At 42.9% G+C, this 20,199-nt stretch overlaps 1 protein-coding gene across 1 annotated transcript in view; it reads left to right on the forward strand.

The window, feature by feature from the left end:
- Window positions 1-18,885, forward strand: part of myct1a (myc target 1a) — a 32,780-nt gene extending 13,895 nt beyond the window's left edge. Inside the window, exons 2-3 of the mRNA XM_059648757.1 lie at window positions 9,064-9,659; window positions 17,381-18,885. Of these exons, the coding sequence (XP_059504740.1) occupies window positions 9,064-9,593 (530 nt within the window). The 3' untranslated portion in view covers window positions 9,594-9,659; window positions 17,381-18,885. The remainder of the gene's footprint in view (window positions 1-9,063; window positions 9,660-17,380) is intronic.
- The last annotated feature ends 1,314 nt before the right edge of the window (window positions 18,886-20,199 follow it).

Raw genomic sequence — 20,199 nt, forward strand, 5'->3', positions numbered from 1 at the left:
AAATTTGATACCTATCATCTCAGTTCTCATGAGTGCCAGTTGAAAACCACCCCTTGTCATTGAATGACAACACCATTACTGAAACCCATTATCCTGGGGCTACCATTATCCTGAACGAGTGCAACTCGAAAAATGCTCAAGAAGCTTGACACCATCCGGCACAAAGCAGACCACTTGATTGGCACCACATTGACAAACATCCACTCCCTCCACCACCAATGCTGAGTAGCAGCAATATTTACTACCTAAAAGAAACACTGCAGAAATTCACCAATATTCCTTAGGCAGCACCTTCCAACCTGATGACCTCTGCCATCTTGAAAGGAAGGACAATAGATACATGGGGATGACACCACTTGCAAGATCCCCACCCAAGTCACTCACCATCCTGACTTGGAAATATATCTTCATTCCTTCAGTATCATTGGATCAAAATCATGGCATCCCCTCCTTAACAGAAATATGGATCTGTCTGAAGCACATGGACTGTAGTGATTCAAGAAGGCAATTCATTAGCAGGGCAACTATGGGTGGGCAATAAATGCTGGCCCAATCAGCAATGTGTGCATCCTACTGGTGAATAGAAAAGAAAAAGTTTTAACTTCTGTTTCTGTTTAATAATATTCATGGTCTACATTACGAATGAGTAGATTAGACATAGTGCAACCAGCTGAACAGTGAGCCTTCCAACATTCATTACTCAAAAGACATTTGAATAGAGAAGAAAAATATTTGCCTGTTTGGAGGGGTAAAGTCAAGGGAGAGTGACGAGCAAACAAGGTCCCTACCAGAGAGATGGTATGTGATTGATGGGCTGAATGGTTACCCAAGAGAAGGCCATTCTGTGATCACATTCCTGACTTGAACCTGGTGAGTAGTTTTCAGGCTTTGAGGCCTCATAAAATGAACTAATGCTGTTGAAAACAATATCTCTCAGCCTCTGAAGATGAAATTGCGGATGCTGACAGCATAAATCTCTTCCTGCATCAGTTGAGTCAATTCATGTTGATAATGAATTTATCAACAAAACCTTGACTGTGTCAGGAATTTCCTGCCATCTGTTGTGTGCGCATGGCTGGAGGAAAATAAAATAATTACCCACTGCCACAGTCCAAACCTGCCAACCAAGCTTGCCAGATTTAACAAGAGCATGACTAAATGCAAATTTGTTACTCACAAAATTCAGCACCATCAACTTTTCAAATGTCCTGGCTCAGAGAAAGCTGGCTGAAGAACTAAAATAAAAAGTCCAGCCCACCGCCAATTTGGGGGAAAAAAAGGTGATGAGGCAGGTGGATTTTATCATCTGTCTCTCATCACTCCTGCCTCAGGGAGCTGTTGGTTCAAATCCTATTTAGAAACTTTAGCATAAAACCTCTTGCAGAGTGCTACACCGTTGGGAGGTGTAACTTTTTGGATGAGGATTAAACAACACCCCCATTTGCTTTTTCTGGAAAATGCAAAAAACCTCAACGCACTATCTAAATTGTTTTTGGAATGTGTTGTCCAATATATGAGCGGTGTGCGTCTTTCAAAATCTAGATGCAGCCCATTGCATTTCTAATAGTAATCTTTAATAGTGAATAACACTGATCTCAATACTCATTTCTGCATGGATGTGAACTTCAACACTTCCATCTGTTTGTTGGTGATGCAGTGAAATGAACAGAAAATGTAAAATTATCCTTTCACATCTGTGTTTACAGAGTGATTAATGACCAAAGAGGTAGAACAACCATATTAAGTAACTTAAATTTACAATGTGTCTTCTACTAAAACCCCTCATATCATCACAGCAATATTTCTGGCTCATCCAATATTTTTTCCCACCAGTGGAGTCTGATGTCAGTTTTAACCTGTTCATTAACCCCCAGAACCTATTCTTTCCTGTCTAAGATAAAGGAAACATATATGGATGCTGGAGATCAGAAATAAACAGAAACAGAGGGTTCTGGAGGAGCTGATCAGGCCTGGCAGCAATGCAGAGAGAAAATTGATTAATGTTTTGAGCCCAGTGACCCTTCATCAGAGCTTACTCAAAATGTTAACTTTGTTTCTCTGTCCACAGATTCTTCCAGACCTGCTGCATTTCTCCAGTACTTTTTGCTTTTGATTCTCTATTATCCATATGACTTGGTGTATTTGAGACTGACTTTCTTTATTCCAACAGTCTGTAGGCTGCACAGAACATGAGCATTGCTGAGAGAAAAAAATCGTCTAAGTACTTTTTCTAGTACTCACATCAGGACATTCGATGACACCTTATACTGACAAGTGAGTGCTTGTTTGGCAAACAGAGACATATGCCTTCAACTGTTTGTAATGGGGAAGGCACTGGTCATACGCAATTGGACTGTTTTTGCCAAACGCAAAACGCATTCCAACATTAGGTCTGCTTCAGCGATCGGACAGTATTTGCTAAATATTTCCGTGTGCACTTTAAAAAATAATTACACCATTCACCAATTTAAGATTGTTAGTCTATCATGCTTACAGTGTGATGCATGTGCAGGAATCTGCACAAAACACGAACATTCATTATGCCTAAATGCCAGGTCATTTGTGCTTCATTCCCCCGGGCAAGCCTCCACCAGTCAGTGTCAAGTTGCCTGGTTTAAATTTAAGCAAAGCTTGACAGTTAACTGTCAGCAATCATGCCAGCTATCTAATTGGTGTATTCACTGTGGTAACTCCACACATCAGAATCCATTTACCAACCAGTCTGCTGTGTCTTCACAAACAGTATAAAATATTATTTCTGTAATAGCTCAACGAAGGTTGATAGCCCTTCACTAAGTCATCCTTCGTTCACACTTGCATTGTACATGACACTAACTCAGCTAGCTCAGAGCCTGCTCCAGCAGTGAATGGAACCCCTGATACTCCTGTTTATATCTGTCAGCCAGGACTCCCTGATTGGACCAGGTTAACAGCCCCAATCAGAGAAGGGTCCCAACCTGAAATGCCAACTTTCTTGCTCCTCTGATGTTGCCTGGCCTGCTGTGTTCCTCCAGCTCCACACTGTGTTATCTCTGATAACTCATGTTCTGTGATGTCCACTTGGCTGACCTCATTTCAATCACTACAATTTCCCTTTTGGTGTTCTAGCAAATGTTCAGATGAGTGCAAGACAAAAATCTTTGACAAAATATGTTTTCTCTCAACAATTTCCTTATTGCGTTAAGTATATCATTGCCATCTAGCACTCTAGCTGATCCACCGTCAGGGGCAGCAGCAGATAGTTTATTAAATGAAATAGACGAGTACAAAGTTCAATGAAGCATCAAAGCAAAGATCAGTTCAACTTAATGACATCTAAAATAACGCTCTGCAAGAATTTGAATTTTTTCAATGTCTGGCTTCAGGGGCAACAAGAGTCCAAGTTTAGAGCAGCATAGTGACACACAGCACCAGGGACCCAGGTTCGATTCTAGCTTCAGGTGACTGTGCAAAATTTGCACATTCTCCCAGTGTCTGTGTTGGCTTCCTCCAGGTGCTCCAGCTTCCTCCTACAATCCAAAGATGCACAGGTTAGGGTGGATTGGACAGGCTAAATTGTTCATAGTATCTAGGGATGTTCCAGTTAGGTGCGTCAGTCATGGGCAATGCAGGGTCACAAGGATAGGATAGGGATTGGGTCTGGGTTGGATGCTCTTCAGAGGGTTGGTGTGGACACAATGAGCTAAATGGCCTACTTCCACAGCTGTAGAGATTGTTTGGTTTCTTACTCTGTCCACTTGATCTCTGATTCTCACTGTCCACATGCAATCAGTGAGTTTTAGGGGGCCACAGAAACTGTATGGAAGATGACAGGTCATAGTGATAATACGTACTGTTTTATAAATGGCATCACAGGCTTTGTCAGTTCCCATCTCTATTTGCCCCTCAAGAAAGTGATGGTGAGTTGCTTTCCTCTTGAACCACTGCAGTGCATGTGGTAGACATTGTACAGTGATAGGAGGAAGTGGGTTCTAGGATATCATACCAAGAGATAGAAAGGAGCACAGATACACATCAAGGTTAGAGTTGTTCGTGACTTGAAAGGAAAATGGTGAGAATGGGAGTTCGAGGGGAGATTGAAGGTAATAATATTCAGTCATAAATCTTTATCCCATGGCACTGCTGTCATTCTTGATAATAAAGACAAAGAAAAAATAGAGATCAAATGAGAAGTATAGCACAGGAACAGGCCCTTCAGCCCTCCGAGCCTGTGCCAATCATCATGCCCCAAACAACTAAAAACTAAATTTCTGCCTCATCCCTAATCATGTAACCATCCAGATGCCTCTTATGTGTTGTCAATGTGTCTGCTTCCACCATTTCTTCTAATAGTGCATTCCAAGCTGCTACCACTATCTGAGTGAAAAACTTCCCTCACGCATCCCCCCACATAGATAAGCTGCAGAGCTGGGCTGAGAGGTGGCAAATGGAGTTTAATGCAGACAAGTGTGAGGTGATGCACTTTGGTAGGAGTAACCGGAAGGCAAAGCACAGGGCTAATGGTAAGATTCTTAGTAGTGAAGATGAGCAGAGAGATCTTGGTGTCCATGTACACAGATCCTTGAAAGTTGCCACCCAGGTTGACAGGGCTGTTAAGAAGGCATACAGTGTTTTAGCTTTTATTAATAGAGGGATCGAGTTCTGGAACCAAGAGGTTATGGTGAAGCTGCACAAAACTCTGGTGTGGCCGCACTTGGAGTATTGTGCACAGTTCTGGTCACTGCATTACAAGAAGGATGTGGAAGCTTTGGAAAGGGTGCAGAGGAGATTTACTAGGATGTTGCCTGGTATGGAGGGAAGGTCTTACGAGGAAAGGCTGAGGGACTTGAGGCTGTTTTCATTAGAGAGAAGAAGGTTGAGAGGTGACTTAATTGAAACATATAAAATAATCAGAGGGTTAGATAGGGTGGATAGGGAGAGCCTTTTTCCTAGGATGGTGACGGCGAGCACGAGGGGGCATAGCGTTAAATTGAGGGGTGAAAGATATAGGACAGATGTCAAAGGTAGTTTCTTTACTCAGAGAGTAGTAAGGGAGTGGAACACTTTGCCTGCAACGGTAGTAGATTTGCCAACTTTAGGTACATTTAAGTCGTCATTGGATAAGCATATGGACGTACACGGAATAGTGTAGGTTAGATGGGCTTGAGATCGGTATGACAGGTCAGCACAATATCGAGGGCCGAAGGGCCTGTACTGTGCTGTAATGTTCTATGTTCTATAAACTTTTCTTCTCTCACCTTGAACCTGTGTCCCCTTCTAATTGAAACTTCAACCCTGGGAAGAAGCCTCTTACTATCCATGCTATCTGTGCCTCACGTAATTTTGCAGACCTTTATCAGGTCTCCTCTCAGCTGCCGTATTTCCAGCGAAAACAATCCTCGTCATTTTAACCTTTCCTCATAGCTGATGCCCTCAAGACCAGGCAACATTCTTCAGGTAGTGTAGTGATGAAAACTGCACACAACACTCCAAATGCAGCCGAAAAAGGATTTTATATAGCTGCAACATGGTTTTCCAACTCTTGTACTCTATGCCACGGCTAACAAAACCAAGCAAGCCATATGCCTTCTTAGTCAGCTTGGCCACCTGTGTTGTCACTTTTAGGGACCTACATGCCCGGATCTGTTGGTATGTTAGTGTTCCTAAGGGTTCTGCTATTTACAGTATAATTCGCACCTAAATTTGATCCTCCAAAATGCATCACCTTGCATTTATCTGGATTAAACTTCATCTGCCATTTCTGTGCCTAAGTTGCCAATCTATCTATATATCCTGTTGCATCCTTTCACGGTTGTCCGCATTATCAGCAACTCCACCAAACTTGGTGTCATCTACAAACTTATTAATCAGGCCACTCTCATTTTCCTCCAGATCATTTATATATTCTACAACAACAGAGGACCTAAGACTGAGTCCTGTGGAACACAACTAGTTACCAACTTCAATTCTGAAAAAACACCCTTCCACCGCCACCCTCTGTCTTCTATGACCAAGCCAGTTTTGTATCCATCAAGCCAGCTCACCCCAAATCCCATGTGATTTTAGTTTTTGTACCAATCTGCCAAGTGGGACTTTATCAGATGCCTTACTAAAGTCCGTATAAATGACATCCACAGCCTTTCCCTCATCAATTAAGTGTGTCATCTCTTCAAAAAATTCAATTGAGTTGCTGAATCATGGTCTTCACTGTACAAAACCAAGCTGCCTGTCACTAACTAGTCCATTTTTTTCCAAATGTGCATATATCTTGCCCCTCAGAATCTTCTCCAAGAGCTTCCCCACCACAGACATCAGGCTCACCAACCTATAATTTCCTGGATTGTCCCTGCTTCCTTTCTTAAGCAAGGCAACAACATTGGCTACTCTCCAGTCCTCTGGAACCTCACTTGTGATCAAAAAAGGTTTTGAAGATATCTCTTAATGCCCCAACTATTTCTTCTCTTGCCTCTTGCAGAAACTTGGAATAGATCCCATCTGGCCCTAAGGACTGGTCTACTTTAATGCAATTTAGGATACCCAAAACTTCCTCCTTTAAATAATTGACATTCCCTTGAGTATTCATACACTCATCCCTGATCTCAACATCAGTCATGTCGTTTTCCTTGATGAATACAAATACAAAGTACTCGTTAAAGATCGCTCCCACTTCCTGTGGCTCCACATGTGGCTTCCCTCCTTTGTCCTTGATTGGGGCTACTGTTTCCCTTGCTACCCTCTTTCTTCTAATATATGCAAATAAAGTCTTGGGAACATTACTTTTGTCTTCAAAAACTTGACAGTACACTTCAGGACAATGACGTTGCTATACAAATCATCCACTTGAAAACTTCAGTCTGTGTTTTATCTCCAGAGAGCTGGTCTTTGGGTAAAAAAAGATACAGAGCCAGTGTACTTAAAGTTGAGATACTGTGACTATATAAAAGAACAGGAGAATTGCTGAATTTGCCACTTCTGTTTTTTAGTGTTTCCAGCAATAGCACTTTTGTTTCAGATTTCCAAGAGAAGCATCAGCTCAGTAGCAAAACTGTGTACTATCTAGAAGATACACTGCAGAAATTCACCAAAAGAATCCTTAGAAAGCTCCTTCCAAGTCCATGACCACTTTCATCTAGCAGGGCAAGGGCAGCAGAGACATGGGAACAGGACTCCCTGTAAGTTTCATTCCAAGCTACTCACCATCCTGACTTGGAAATATATCACCATTCCTTCAGTGGCACAGGGTCAAAATCGTGAAATTCCCTCCTATAGGAATTGTAAGTCTATCTAAAGCACGTGGACTGGAGTAGTTCAAGAAGATAGCTCACCACTACATTCTCACGGGCAGCTGGGAATGGGTATTAAATACTGGCCAGCCAACATGTCCAACAAGAGAATAAAAACAAATCACAATATGTTGTGATGTGATGAGCTAACCTTGGTTGGAAAGCCTACTCTTGCTTCAGGATTTAGTAACCCTCGAATTCTAATATTATTTTCATTCAGTCATCACACTCATCTCTCTGAGTCAGAGGGTCTGAGTATAATTTGCTTCCTTCAGCTGTCTCCACAATCAATTTTTTTTCTTGTCTGTGACAAACCTTTGGACACATGATAGATTGCATTACCACAAGTTTGTTCTTGTGTCTCACATTCAAATCTAGATACATGTTCAACAAGACGTGGTCGAATGACTCATATTTAAAGTCAATCAGCAGCATGCTCACTCTGAGCCTAAAAGGTCATGGTTCCCCTTCCACTTCAAAGACTTAACTAGTTAGGCTGGCATGGTTCAGTATTGAAGAAGTGCCGTACTGACAGAAATGTTGGCTTTTCAATGAGATATTGTACCTTCTCAGTGAATGCTGAAGACCCCAGAGCACAATTTGAAGAAGAAGAAAAGTAGGGGAATTCTCCCTGGTACCTTGGCCAATGTCTGCCTTTCAATTACCATCACTAAAAATAGCAGATTATATCATCATTTGTTTGTAGGAGCTTGCTCTGACAGAATTGGTTGCTACATTTGCTACATTACCAAGGTGAATGCCTGAAGAGAGGGATTCATGTCATCAGGGAATGCAGGTGTGGGCCAAGATCTCTCCCCACCTCCCCTTGCCTAATCCGGAACAGAAAGGATTTGGTCAGTCTGCTCAGCAGCCAATTGATGCCATTAAATGGCTTCTTACAAATAATTTATGGGCTCCAGCCTATTACCACTGGCATTCATTTGGCATTGAATGCAAGACATAACATTTGGGAAGCTCACTAAGTAAACTCCATTGAGTTTGTCCTTCCGGGGGTTAGGGTGGTATTGTGGAGGTCCATCATTCAAATGCTGATGTTCCTCCACCCCAACAATGTTTTGTTTCCAAATAAGAGACCTGGCAACGGGAACTGAGGGGATGGGAAGGTGGCGAATGAAGCGGGATGAGTTGACAAGAAGTCAACCTTTGCCCATCTTATGACCTCCCTTCCTTCTCCACTTCTCACCAGTCACCTGGAATCCACCTCCCACTGCGCTTACCTGCTTCTGGAGGATTCATGGCCTGATCCTTGGGGTTGGCCCCAGTGCAACACTGGCAGTGGCCACCATGCCCTAGTGGTGCTGCTGTTCAAAAGAGTTGTCACCCTCTGAATGGCTGCAACCTCTCAGGGGTGGGACATCATTCTTCAAGGGTCTTAACTGGAATGCCTCATTACCTTGAAGTCAATGTTATTTTCTCTTGTAAAAGTGACGTATGTCTGCTACAAGTCAAGAACAGCAGCTCTATGAGCAGAAGTAGGCCATTAGCCCATTGTGCATGCTCCAACATTTATTACAATCCTGGCTGATCGCAGATTGAACTTCACATTCTGGCCCACTCTCCATAATCCCTCAACCCATTGCTAATTAATAATCTCTTTTTTAAACTTACTCAATGTCCTTATGTCCACTGCGTTTGCAAGGGTGCCGTGGGGGAAACATCCTGTCTACGTATAATCAAAGTGATTTCATTCTCTACAAGGCCCTTCGGATTTTCTGAAGACATGAAACATGCCTTGGAATTGTCATTCTCACTCACTGTGTTTTCTCTATCTCTGCTTTAGAAGGTGTCATCCTGTCTTTCTCCTTGTCAGTCGTGATCGGGATTGTAATCGGTTCATTCTTCTGGATCATCTTCACCTGCCTGGCACGCAGGAAGCAGGCCAGTGCTTCCATCTCCCCAGGCACCAGCCTGCGTAACCGATCCTCATCCCACAACGTCATGCTGACCAGGACCGGCTTCTACCGCAGCAACAGTTATGACAGGCATGGTGACAACAACCTGGCCTTGGCCAGTACACTGGCCTTCCAACGGCAAGCCTCCCAAGATCAAGCTGACACCTATGGAAGGAAGTCCACTTTCCGAGCCTCCACCTTCCACCCTTTCGCTGAAACTCCCTTGGCAGATGGGCTGGACAGAATGCAGTCTTCCTCTGGCTTGCTTGGCACTAACACCTCGTCTACACTCAACTGCGGCCTGGGCTATCAGGAGCAGCACTGGTCAGAGGCCCAACACTACGACTGTCACTCATCTCAAACCCCACCTCCTGCATATGATTTTGTGGTGGAACCTAGCAAAGAGTCTCTACCTTGATTGTCCAGTCTCAACATTTGAGGCTTATTGGATTCTCAATATTTGTAATTTAACATGCCTACATTGGTAAGAATAGATTGGTAGCTTTACAAACTGTGCAAAAGCACACAATGCAACATTGAGGTGTTTGAGTGCTGTAAACAGAGTATATAGAGAGAAATTGTTCCCATTGCATGAATGGTCAAGAATCAGAAGGGCAAAAGAAACTGACAATACAATGAAAGGTTTTTCTGATGAAGAGATCAGGGATGTGCAGCATGAAAGGAATATTGAGGCTTTCAGATTCAAGACTTTCAAAAAGGGAGTTAAACATGGAAAATATTCACAGGGTTGGGGCAAAAGGCAGGCAAGTGGCACCATCTGAGTTACTCTTGCTGAAAATCAATATGGACTCAATGGGCTGAATGGCCTCCTTCTAATCTGTAACCAATATATAATTCTGTGCCAAATATTGTAAAAATCAAGTGATTCTAATATCTGCAATTACAAGAAAGGCTTGCATTTATCGAACACCTGCCCCCATCTCATGTATGAGCAAAAGTGTCCCACATTAAATGAAGAATGTTTTCTGAAGTGTAGTTAATGCTATAATGTTGAGAAACACAACAGCCAATCTGCACACAGCAAGCTCCCACAAGCAGTAATAGAATGATGATCAAAAAATCTTGTTTAGTAAGCCAACTAAAGAGAAAGTATTGAGCAGGCCATTATGGAGAGATTTTCTGCTCTTCTTTCAATTGTGTCAAGGGATCCTTTATGCCGGGTTCAAACTTTCATCTGAAAGATATCTGTCCAACAATACAGCACTCCCTCAATACCAATGTTCCTTCTACTTTCTATTCCTTACACACAGTCTATTGATTGCATTCTGAGATACTTTTCTGAGTTCTGTGAAGCTGTGAACCAATGCAGCTTAGAATAAACATTGTTTTTGTCCAAAGTTGCTAGAAAAGCTCAGCAGGCCTGGCAGCATCTGTAGAGGAGAAAACAGAGTTAATGTTTGGGGTCCAGTGACCCTTCCTCAGAACTGATGGTGGCTGGGAAAATGTCAGTTTATATGCAGAAAATAGGGAGGTGGGTGGTGTAGGGAGTAAACTGTAGGAGAGAGCCCAGAGAGAGAGAAAGACCGTTCAACAGACAAAGGTAACAAAGTGTGAAGCTGGATGAACACAGCAGGCCAAGCAGCATCTTAGGAGCACAAAAGCTGATGTTTCAGGCCTAGACCCTTCACATAGCCTGCCACTACACACCCCGTGTTGTTAGTCACTAACAGTCCCCATTAACAACTATTCACCCTCCCAGCCTGACCGTTAGCAGCTCCTTTGTCTGTCCAACTGTTTTTCTCTCTCTCTGAGCTCTATCCTATCTTTTACTCCCTACCCCCACTCACCTCCCTATTTTCTGCATATAAACTGACATTTTCTCAGTCACCATCAGTTCTGAGGAAGGGTCACCGGACCCGAAACGTTAACTCTGTTTTCTCCTCCACAGATGCTGCCAGACCTGCTGAGCTTTTCCAGCAACTTTGTTTATGTTCCTGGTTTACAGCATCCGTAGTTCTTTTGGTTTTTATTAAGAACAAACATTACCCAGTACAGCACAGAATATTGTACTAAATACTGAGCATTCATCCAAAAAAAAATCGATTGGTCCTGTAGATGTTGTAATGATTAAAAAGCTGCAACCTGAGACTAAATCCAGCCCAAATCCACTGAAGGAAAGTCTCCCTCTGCTGGTTGTTAGATTAGAACATAGAACATAGAACAGTACAGCACAGACAGGCCCTTCAGCCCACGATGTTGTGCCGACCATTGATCCTCATGTATGCACCCTCAAATTTCTGTGACCATATGCATGTCCAGCAGTCTCTTAAATGTCCCCAATGACCTTGCTTCCACAACTGCTGCTGGCAATGCATTCCATGCTCTCACAACTCTCTGTGTAAAGAACCCACCTCTGACATCCCCTCTATACTTTCCTCCAACCAGCTTAAAACTATGACCCCTCGTGTTAGCCTTTTCTGCCCTGGGAAATAGTCTCTGGCTATCAACTCTATCTATGCCTCTCATTATCTTGTATACCTCAATTAGGTCCCCTCTCCTCCTCCTTTTCTCCAATGAAAAGAGTCCGAGCTCAGTCAACCTCTCTTCATAAGATAAGCCCTCCAGTCCAGGCAGCATCCTGGTAAACCTCCTCTGAACCCTCTCCAAAGCATCCACATCTTTCCTATAATAGGGCGACCAGAACTGGACGCAGTATTCCAAGCGCGGTCTAACCAAAGTTTTATAGAGCTGCAACAAGATCTCACGACTCTTAAACTCAATCCCCCTGCTAATGAAAGCCAAAACACCATATGCTTTCTTAACAACCCTGTCCACTTGGGTGGCCATTTTAAGGGATCTATGTATCTGCACACCAAGATCCCTCTGTTCTTCCACACTGCTAAGAATCCTATCCTTAATCCTGTACTCAGCTTTCAAATTCAACCTTCCAAAACGCATCACCTCACATTTATCCAGGTTGAACTCCATCTGCCACCTCTCAGCCCATCTCTGCATCCTGTCAATGTCCCGCTGCAGCCTACAACAGCCCTCTGTACGGTCAACGACACCTCCAACATTCATGTCATCTGCAAACTTGCTGACCCATCCTTCAATCCCCTCATCCAAGTCATTAATAAAAATTACAAACAGTAGAGGCCAAAGGACAGAGCCCTGTGGAACACCACTCACCACTGACTTCCAGGCAGAATATTTTCCTTCTACTTCCACTCGCTGTCTTCTGTTGGCCAGCCAATTCTGTATCCAGACAGCTAAGTTCCCCTGTATCCCATTCCTCCTGACCTTCTGAATGAGCCTACCATGAGGAACCTTATCAAATGCCTTACTGAAGTCCATATACACCACATCCACAGCTCGACCCTCATCAACTTTTCTAGTCACATCCTCAAAGAACTCGATAAGGTTTGAGAGGCATGACCTGCCCCTCACAAAGCCGTGTTGACTGCATTTGATCAAGCCATGCTGTTCCAGATGGTCATAAATCCTATCCCTCAGAATCCTTTCTAACACCTTGCAAACGACAGACGTGAGACTTACTGGTCTGTAATTGCCTGGGGTTTCCCTATTTCCTTTCTTGAAGAGAGGAATTACATTTGCCTCTCTCCAGTCCTCAGGTATGACTCCAGTGGAGAGCGAGGATGCAAAGATCATCGCAAGTGGCAAAGCAATTGCATTTCTCATTTCCCAAAGCAGCCGAGGACAAATCTGGTCCGGGCCTGGCGACTTGTCAATCTTAATGTTTGACAAGATTTTCAGCACATCAGCTTCCTCTATCTCTATCCATTCCTGCATGCACACCTGCTCTTCAAAGGTTTCATTCACTACAAAGTACGTTTCTTTCGTAAAGACATTCCATCTCATTTCCAACGAGCGTGAGTTTGTAGCCTAAAACTGTCATATTGCTCTCTACATGAAAATATGACTTATGTAACAAAAGAAAATCATTTCGCCACTGTGGGGAAGAGCATCATTCTAAGCTTTAGAGTTAAGGCATGTTGTTGTACAACCTACTCTGCATCCAATGCTGAATGGAATAGAGTCATAGAGCCATGGGGTTGTACAGCACAGTAACAGACACTTCAGTCCAACGTATCCATGTTGACCAGATATCCTAAATTAATCCAGTCCTATTTACCAGCATTTGGCCCATAACCGTCATACCCCTTTCTGTTCTTGTACCCATCCAAATGCCTTTTACTCGTAATTGTATCCAACACATCCTCTAGCAGCTCATTCCATATACACATCATCATCTTTGTGAAAAAGTTATTTCTTAGGTCCCTTTTAAATCTTTCCTCTCTCACCTTAAACCTATGCCCCCTTGTTTTGGACTCCCCTACCCTGGGGAAATAGGCCTTGCCTATTCACCCTATCTATGCTCCTCATGATTTTAGAAACATCTATAAGGTCACCCCTCAGCCTCCAATGTTCCAGGGAAAATAGTCTTAGTTACACAGTCTTATAGTTCAAACCCTCCAAACTTGGCAACATCCTTGTAAATGTTTTTTTTTGCATCTTTCAAGTTTGATAACATCCTTTCTACAGAAGGCAGAACAGAATTGAACACAGTATTCCAAAACTGAACTAACCGGTCTCCTCTACAGTCGCAAAATGACCTCCCAACTCCTCTACTCAGTACGTTGACCAATTAGGGCAAGCATGCCAAATGCTTTCTTCACTGCCCTGTCTACCTGAGACTCCACCTTCAAGGAACTATGTACTTGCATCCATGGGTGTCTTTGTTCAGCAACGCTCCCAAGGACCCTACCATTACATGTATAAGTGCAGCCCTGATTAATGGTGCCCTGAATTCAAAGATAGCTCTACCAAAGAGCTTGTATTGGCATTATGGCCAAAGTGTCTCCTCCTGTGCTGTCATCTTTCCACAATACACCTGACCTGGCAGTATTCAATAGAAGGAACATTTGAGAAGCATCAAAACTATAAGAGGCCTGGTCCTGAGCAGATTCTGCTTGGTAACATGGATCAAGCTTTAGTCTGCGTGGAACTGAAACCTCAGTATAATTGATCAGGTCTCGTAAATGGGCAAAGAGGTAATACAGATGAAGATGTACTCTGTATCCAACTTATGACAATTTGAAAAAAAGCAGAAGCCACTGCAAAAGCTCAGCAGGTCTGACAGCAGCTGGGAAGAAAACATCAAAGTTAACATTCAGGCCTGGTGATCCTTCCTCAGAACTGACGGTAGCTCGGAAAATGTCAGTTTATAAACAGAAGATAGGGTGGAGGATGGGGTAGGAAGTAAATGATAGAATAAAGGATAGAGCCCAAAGAGAGAGAACATAGATCGTAGAACAATACAGTGCAGAACAGGCCCTTTGGCCCTCAATGTTGCGCCGACCTGCGAACTAATCTAAGCCCCTCCCCCTACACTATCCCGTCATCATCCATATGCTTATCCAAGGACTGTTTAAATGCCCCCAATGTGGCTGCATTAACAACATTGGCAGGCAGAGCATTCCACACCCTTACCACTCTCTGAGTAAAGAACCTGCCTCTGACATCTGTCTTAAATCTATCACCCCTTAATTTGTAGCAATGCCCCCTTGTACAAGCTGAAGTCATCATCCTCGGAAAAAGACTCTCACTGTCCACCCTATCTAATCCTCTGACGTCTTGTATGTCTCTATTAAATCCTCTCTTAGCCTCCTTCTCTCCAATGAGAACAGGCCCAAGTCCCTCAGCCTTTCTTCATAGGGCCTGCGCTCCAGACCAGGCAACAGTAGTTAGTTAGATCAACAACGTAGTTGATAACGATCTACTAGGAGGGTGAATAGGTATTAATGGGGGCTGTTAGTGACTAATACCATAATGTAATGACAGGCTATGTGATAACAAGGCACGGTGTGTGCAGCAGGGGGCTAAGATAATGAAATGTGAGGCTGGATGAACACAGCCAGCCCAGCAGCATCTCAGGAGCACAAAAGCTGACGCTTCGGGCCTAGACCCTTCATCAGGGCTAAGACATGTTTTTCCTTATCAATTTGAAGTGCGTCTTGTGGAAAAAAAAATCTTTGTCCCAGCATGAATTCTGAATATGCGACTCAGAATCTTGAGAAAATGATAGAATGTCAGATTTCTGTAGAAACGTTGGTAGTAATTGAAACATTTTAAAGCTTATGAGGAACTCATTCCACCCTCAGGAGACACAACTTTCACTTCTGGTCATTAAATGTTATTGATGCGAACATTCCAAATCTGAGAAATGTGTTGTCACCAATTGAATTGACATCTCACTTTCAAATCTACAACTGCTGAAATAAGAGGAGCGTTATTAGTGGACTAGAGTCAAGTTGTCACCATAGTCTTACCAGACCAAGGGCTGCTCTTGCATTAGAGAGAGACAACCGATGGTGATTTAACCTAAGGGCCACCATACCTTCTGCAAGGGGAGAGACCTTCATGGTAACTGTAGCCATTGATGGGAATTGAAACCAAGCTGTTGGCATCACACTCAGAGATGGTAAGAACTGTCGATGCTGGAGTCAGAGATAACATTGTGTGGTGCTGGATGAACACAGCAGGCCAGGCAGCAGAGGAGCAGGAAAGTTGATGTATCGTCAAGAAGGGCCCCAACCCAAAAGATCAATTTTCCCGCTCGTCTGATGCCACCTGGCCTGTTGTGCTCCTCCAGCTCCACACTGTGTTATTGTTGGCATCACACTGTTTCAGAAACCAACTATCCAGCCAACTGGAGAATTCTTCTCCAAGCTCCTGATCATTGCCTGCTCTTCAGAGGAGGAGTCTACCTGCATGTCAGGTCAGAGGGCAACTGTCCTTCAAAACTGAAAGGAAAGACAAAGACACATTACACTGATCAGAGCACTCCTCTATGCTGTTGATGCCACACCAGCCATGTGAAAACTCAACAAAAAAGACTCGTAGACTGTCTTTCTCACATCTGAAACTTGTTCTCCACGAGGTTAAACTTTCATGGGAGAAATAATGCATTGCTAACCCTTTTCACACTAAATAACACTCCAGTGGAAGTGCTGAGCACATATTGCTGCATGAAATCATAGAGTCATTGCAGTGTGGAAACATGCAATTCAGCCCAACAAGTCTGACTCTCTGAATTGACTGACTCTCCCACCCATCCCCCTAACCTATCACCTTGTTTTTCCCTTGGCCAATCCACCCTAACCTGTATATCTTCAGACTGTGGGAGGAAACCAGAACATCTGGAGGAAACTCACACAGACATGGGGAAAATGTGAAAACTCCAGACAGATAGTCACCTGAGGCTGGAATTGAACCCAGGCCCCTGGCACTGTGAGGCAGCAGTGCTAACCACTGAGCCACACTACAATGAAAAGACAATCTGATCATTGGTGAATGACGTGACACACACATTGAGAAAGCAGCTTCAGCACTTGGACAACTCAAACCAAAGTAAATTGGATAACATCATGATAACCCTTCGGACTTAAGCTGTGGGTTTATGAGGCTTGTGCTCTCAACACCTTGCTATGAATGGATGGTAATAACTTTCAATTTCAATGTCTTTTCCCTCTGTGGCAGTATATCCTGATAGGACAAGTCACAAACACAGCCGTCTTCACAGACGCAGAGAAGTTTGTGAGCACACATCAAGCAGAGACAGCCTTGTTGGTTCATGCCCATTCAACAGTTTAGAAAACAATCTCACACCCATGAATCAGAGAAAATGGGAACTGCAGATGATGGAGAATCCAAGATAATAAAGTGTGAAGCTGGATGAACACAGCAGGCCAAGCAGCATCTCTGCTTGGCCTGCTGTGTTTATCCAGCTTCACACTTTATTATCATACCCATGAATGTTGGTTAGAGGAGGTAGCTGGAACCAGGCAATCAGCCAGGTATTCAAACTCTGCTTCAAGGATATATGCACATGCAATGTGAAGGCCTTGGACATTATTGCATCTGGAAGTCATTAATCAAGCTCAGAGGGAAAAGGTGTCACCTCCTATAGGGTCTCGGCCCGAAACATCAGCCTTCCTGTTCCTAAGATCCTGCTTGGCCTGCTGTGTCCATCCAGCTCCACACCTTGTTATCTCGGATTCTCCAGCATCTGCAGTTCCTCCTATGGGCTGTCTTGTACCACTTTGATGAATCAGTGATTACAACAACTTGGAAAAACTCACCAATAGTGAAAGCAATAGATTAAAATATTTGAAGGCTGCATGAAAAAGATAAAGACACCATTGCCCCACTTTTGCATTACAGAGACAGTCGCCACACCTCGGACAAGACGCAAGGTTGAGAAGGTAGGATGGGAATCGAACCCATGCTGTTGGCATCACTCTGCATTACATACTGGCCATCCAGCCAACTGTGTGATCCTACCTCCAGCTTCATGAGCGGCACTTGTAATACACAAAATGCACAACACATGAAGACACCCCCATCTGAAATGGACAGTTTGCTGCATGTGCATCACCCCTCATGGATGGAGGGATGTCAGATTGCACTATGGATGATTGATTGCCTTAAAGACCTCGCTTCAAACTCAATAATCGTTCAGCCAAACAGTAAATTGCACATTCACTGTAGTCCTGAAAGGGGCCTGCATTCATTCAGAGCAACCCTGCATTTTTATAGATTTTTTTCAACACCTCAGGAAGACTTTTATAGCCAGTTATGTTCTTATATTCTTTTTGCAATGCATAAATACTTTTAAGTGTTTTTTAATCACTGTTGTGGTGTTGGAAATGCAGATCCACAGCAAGCTTCCACAGACACCACTGAGATAATGATAAATAATTTTTTTGTGTGTGATATAGGGTGAAGGAGAAATGTTGACCCACAAACCCTAAGGTGAAGTTTTCCTTCTGCAGTTCTCCAAAATTATTTCAGAGAAGTCAGTAAGATACATGTCTCCCTCAACCTATTTTCCATCACGAACAAGAAATGGTGGCCCCACTTCATATAGGAGACCCTAAGCACAACATTTGTACTTTTCAGAAACAATTCACCACTAAATTATAAGAGCTGTTTTTTGGGTTAAAATTGTGACTCGCTGCAAACACAGGTAAAAATTCATGTGAATTGCTTTCATTTTGGAGATTGTCCAACTGAACTTAGCTCAGAAATTACTCTATGTAAGATTTTCATTTGTATCAGATTCTTGCCATTATTTTCAAACAAGCATTGGCCTGTTTATTTTAATAGTTTCAATAAGTGATCAACTTTGGTAAGCCACTGGGTAGAGAGAAATCCAGACAAATGCATTCAGCATCTGTATTATTTTATAGTGCGGCCAGGTGAAAATCTGCACTGCTGTTTGTTTTTAACCCTTATAGTTGTTGAGAGGAAATAATAGTGGAATTATTTGCTGTCCCTTCTTAACATGTTCTCATATGGTTACAAAACCTGCATGGTGTTATCAGGGAAAGGTATTCTCAATCCAATGTTCACCAAAAACTATAAAATACACATTTTTAATCGGTCAGAGATAACAAGGTTAGAGCTGGATGAACACAGCAGGCCAAACAGAATCATTGGAGCAGGAAAGCTGACGTTTCAGGCCTAGACCCTTCTTCAAATCCTTGTTATCTCAGATTGTCCAGCATCTACAGTCCCTACTGTCTCTGAAACTTTTTAAAAAGGTCCTTGGCTTAAGATCTTAACACTTTTTGTTTCAATTGAATTGGATTTTGAGTTTTCTTTTTGTCGATCGCTGTTTTACACAATGTTGTATCTGTTTTACTCATTAAAAAGATGGAAACTAATTTGTTAGTGTATTCAATTGACTTATTGCATCTTCTTTCTTTAAAACATTGCGATAATTTTCAGTGTTTTATTTACTCTTTGTGTTGGCCAGCTGAGATATAAATCATCTGCTGAGATATATTACAAAATTAAAAGTGTCTGAGCCAAATGAGTGGCAAACCCCGATGCAGTAAAGGGAAGCAGTGTGCACCTTCCTCTTGTTTCGGTCATATAACACATATCTAAACACAAAGAACATGGATACACATTGTCAAGAAGATAACTAGAATAGGGAGTAATCTAAATTTGGGTGTGGTCCAGATATAGATGCCAGCAGAGAACAGAAAAATAGTGTCAAGGCCAAATCTTTCAGCACACAATATGTTGGACGAACTAATAGAAAGTTTGCTTGACCTTCTGAGGTCTATTCAACAATTCCCACACTTCAGCCAGGAAGCTGAATTAATAAGCAGTGTAAGTTAGACAATGGTATTGGATCCCTGTGTCCAAACTGTTTGCCTTATAAGTGTAACGTTCCAAACAGATACAGTGTGGAAATAGGCCATTCAGCCCATATCAACCCTCCAAAGAGTATTCCACTTAGAACCACCCCTTTACCCTATCCCTGCATTTCCCATAGCTAATCCATCCAATCTGTACAATCCTGGACACTATGGGCAATTTAGCATGGCTAATTCACCTAACCTGCGCATCTTTAGCCTGTCGGAGGAAACCATAGCATCCGGAGGAAACCCACAAAGGCATGGTGAGAAACTCCACTCAGACAGTCACCCGAAGCTGGAATCAAACCCAGATCCCTGCAGCTGTGAGGCTGCAGTGTTAACCACTGAGCCACCCTAGTATTCTGAAGTGAATATTGATAAAATATGTCCTGAAGAGTGCAACGAAAGGTGAACCAGAAGACTTCAAGCTTTGAGTAGGGAGAGAGAACCTGTTTCCACTAGCAGGAGGAGCACTACCCAGAGAACCTTGACTTGAGGCAAGTTGCCAAGGAATCAGAGAGAAAATGGAGAATGTTGTATTCACACATCAAATATTTGTGATCTGCAATGTGTTGCCTGAGGGGACAGTGGAGGTAGATTCTGTCGAAGCAAATTTGATATCCTGAAGATGCACAGCTGTAGAAAAAGGAGTAAAATCAATGGAATGCTCCTACAAAGAGTAGATGCCGTCATGATAGACTGAATGGCCTTATTCTGTGCAAAAGCAGTTTGTGAATGATTTCTCTGAACAGTGCTTGTGTTCTAACCAAAGCACATATATGCAAAGCCAGTTTGATTGATGTCTTCATTGGATTTATGAGAATTACTTTG

This window comes from Stegostoma tigrinum, chromosome 9 (assembly GCF_030684315.1).
Source record: "Stegostoma tigrinum isolate sSteTig4 chromosome 9, sSteTig4.hap1, whole genome shotgun sequence".
Classification (NCBI taxonomy): domain Eukaryota; kingdom Metazoa; phylum Chordata; class Chondrichthyes; order Orectolobiformes; family Stegostomatidae; genus Stegostoma; species Stegostoma tigrinum.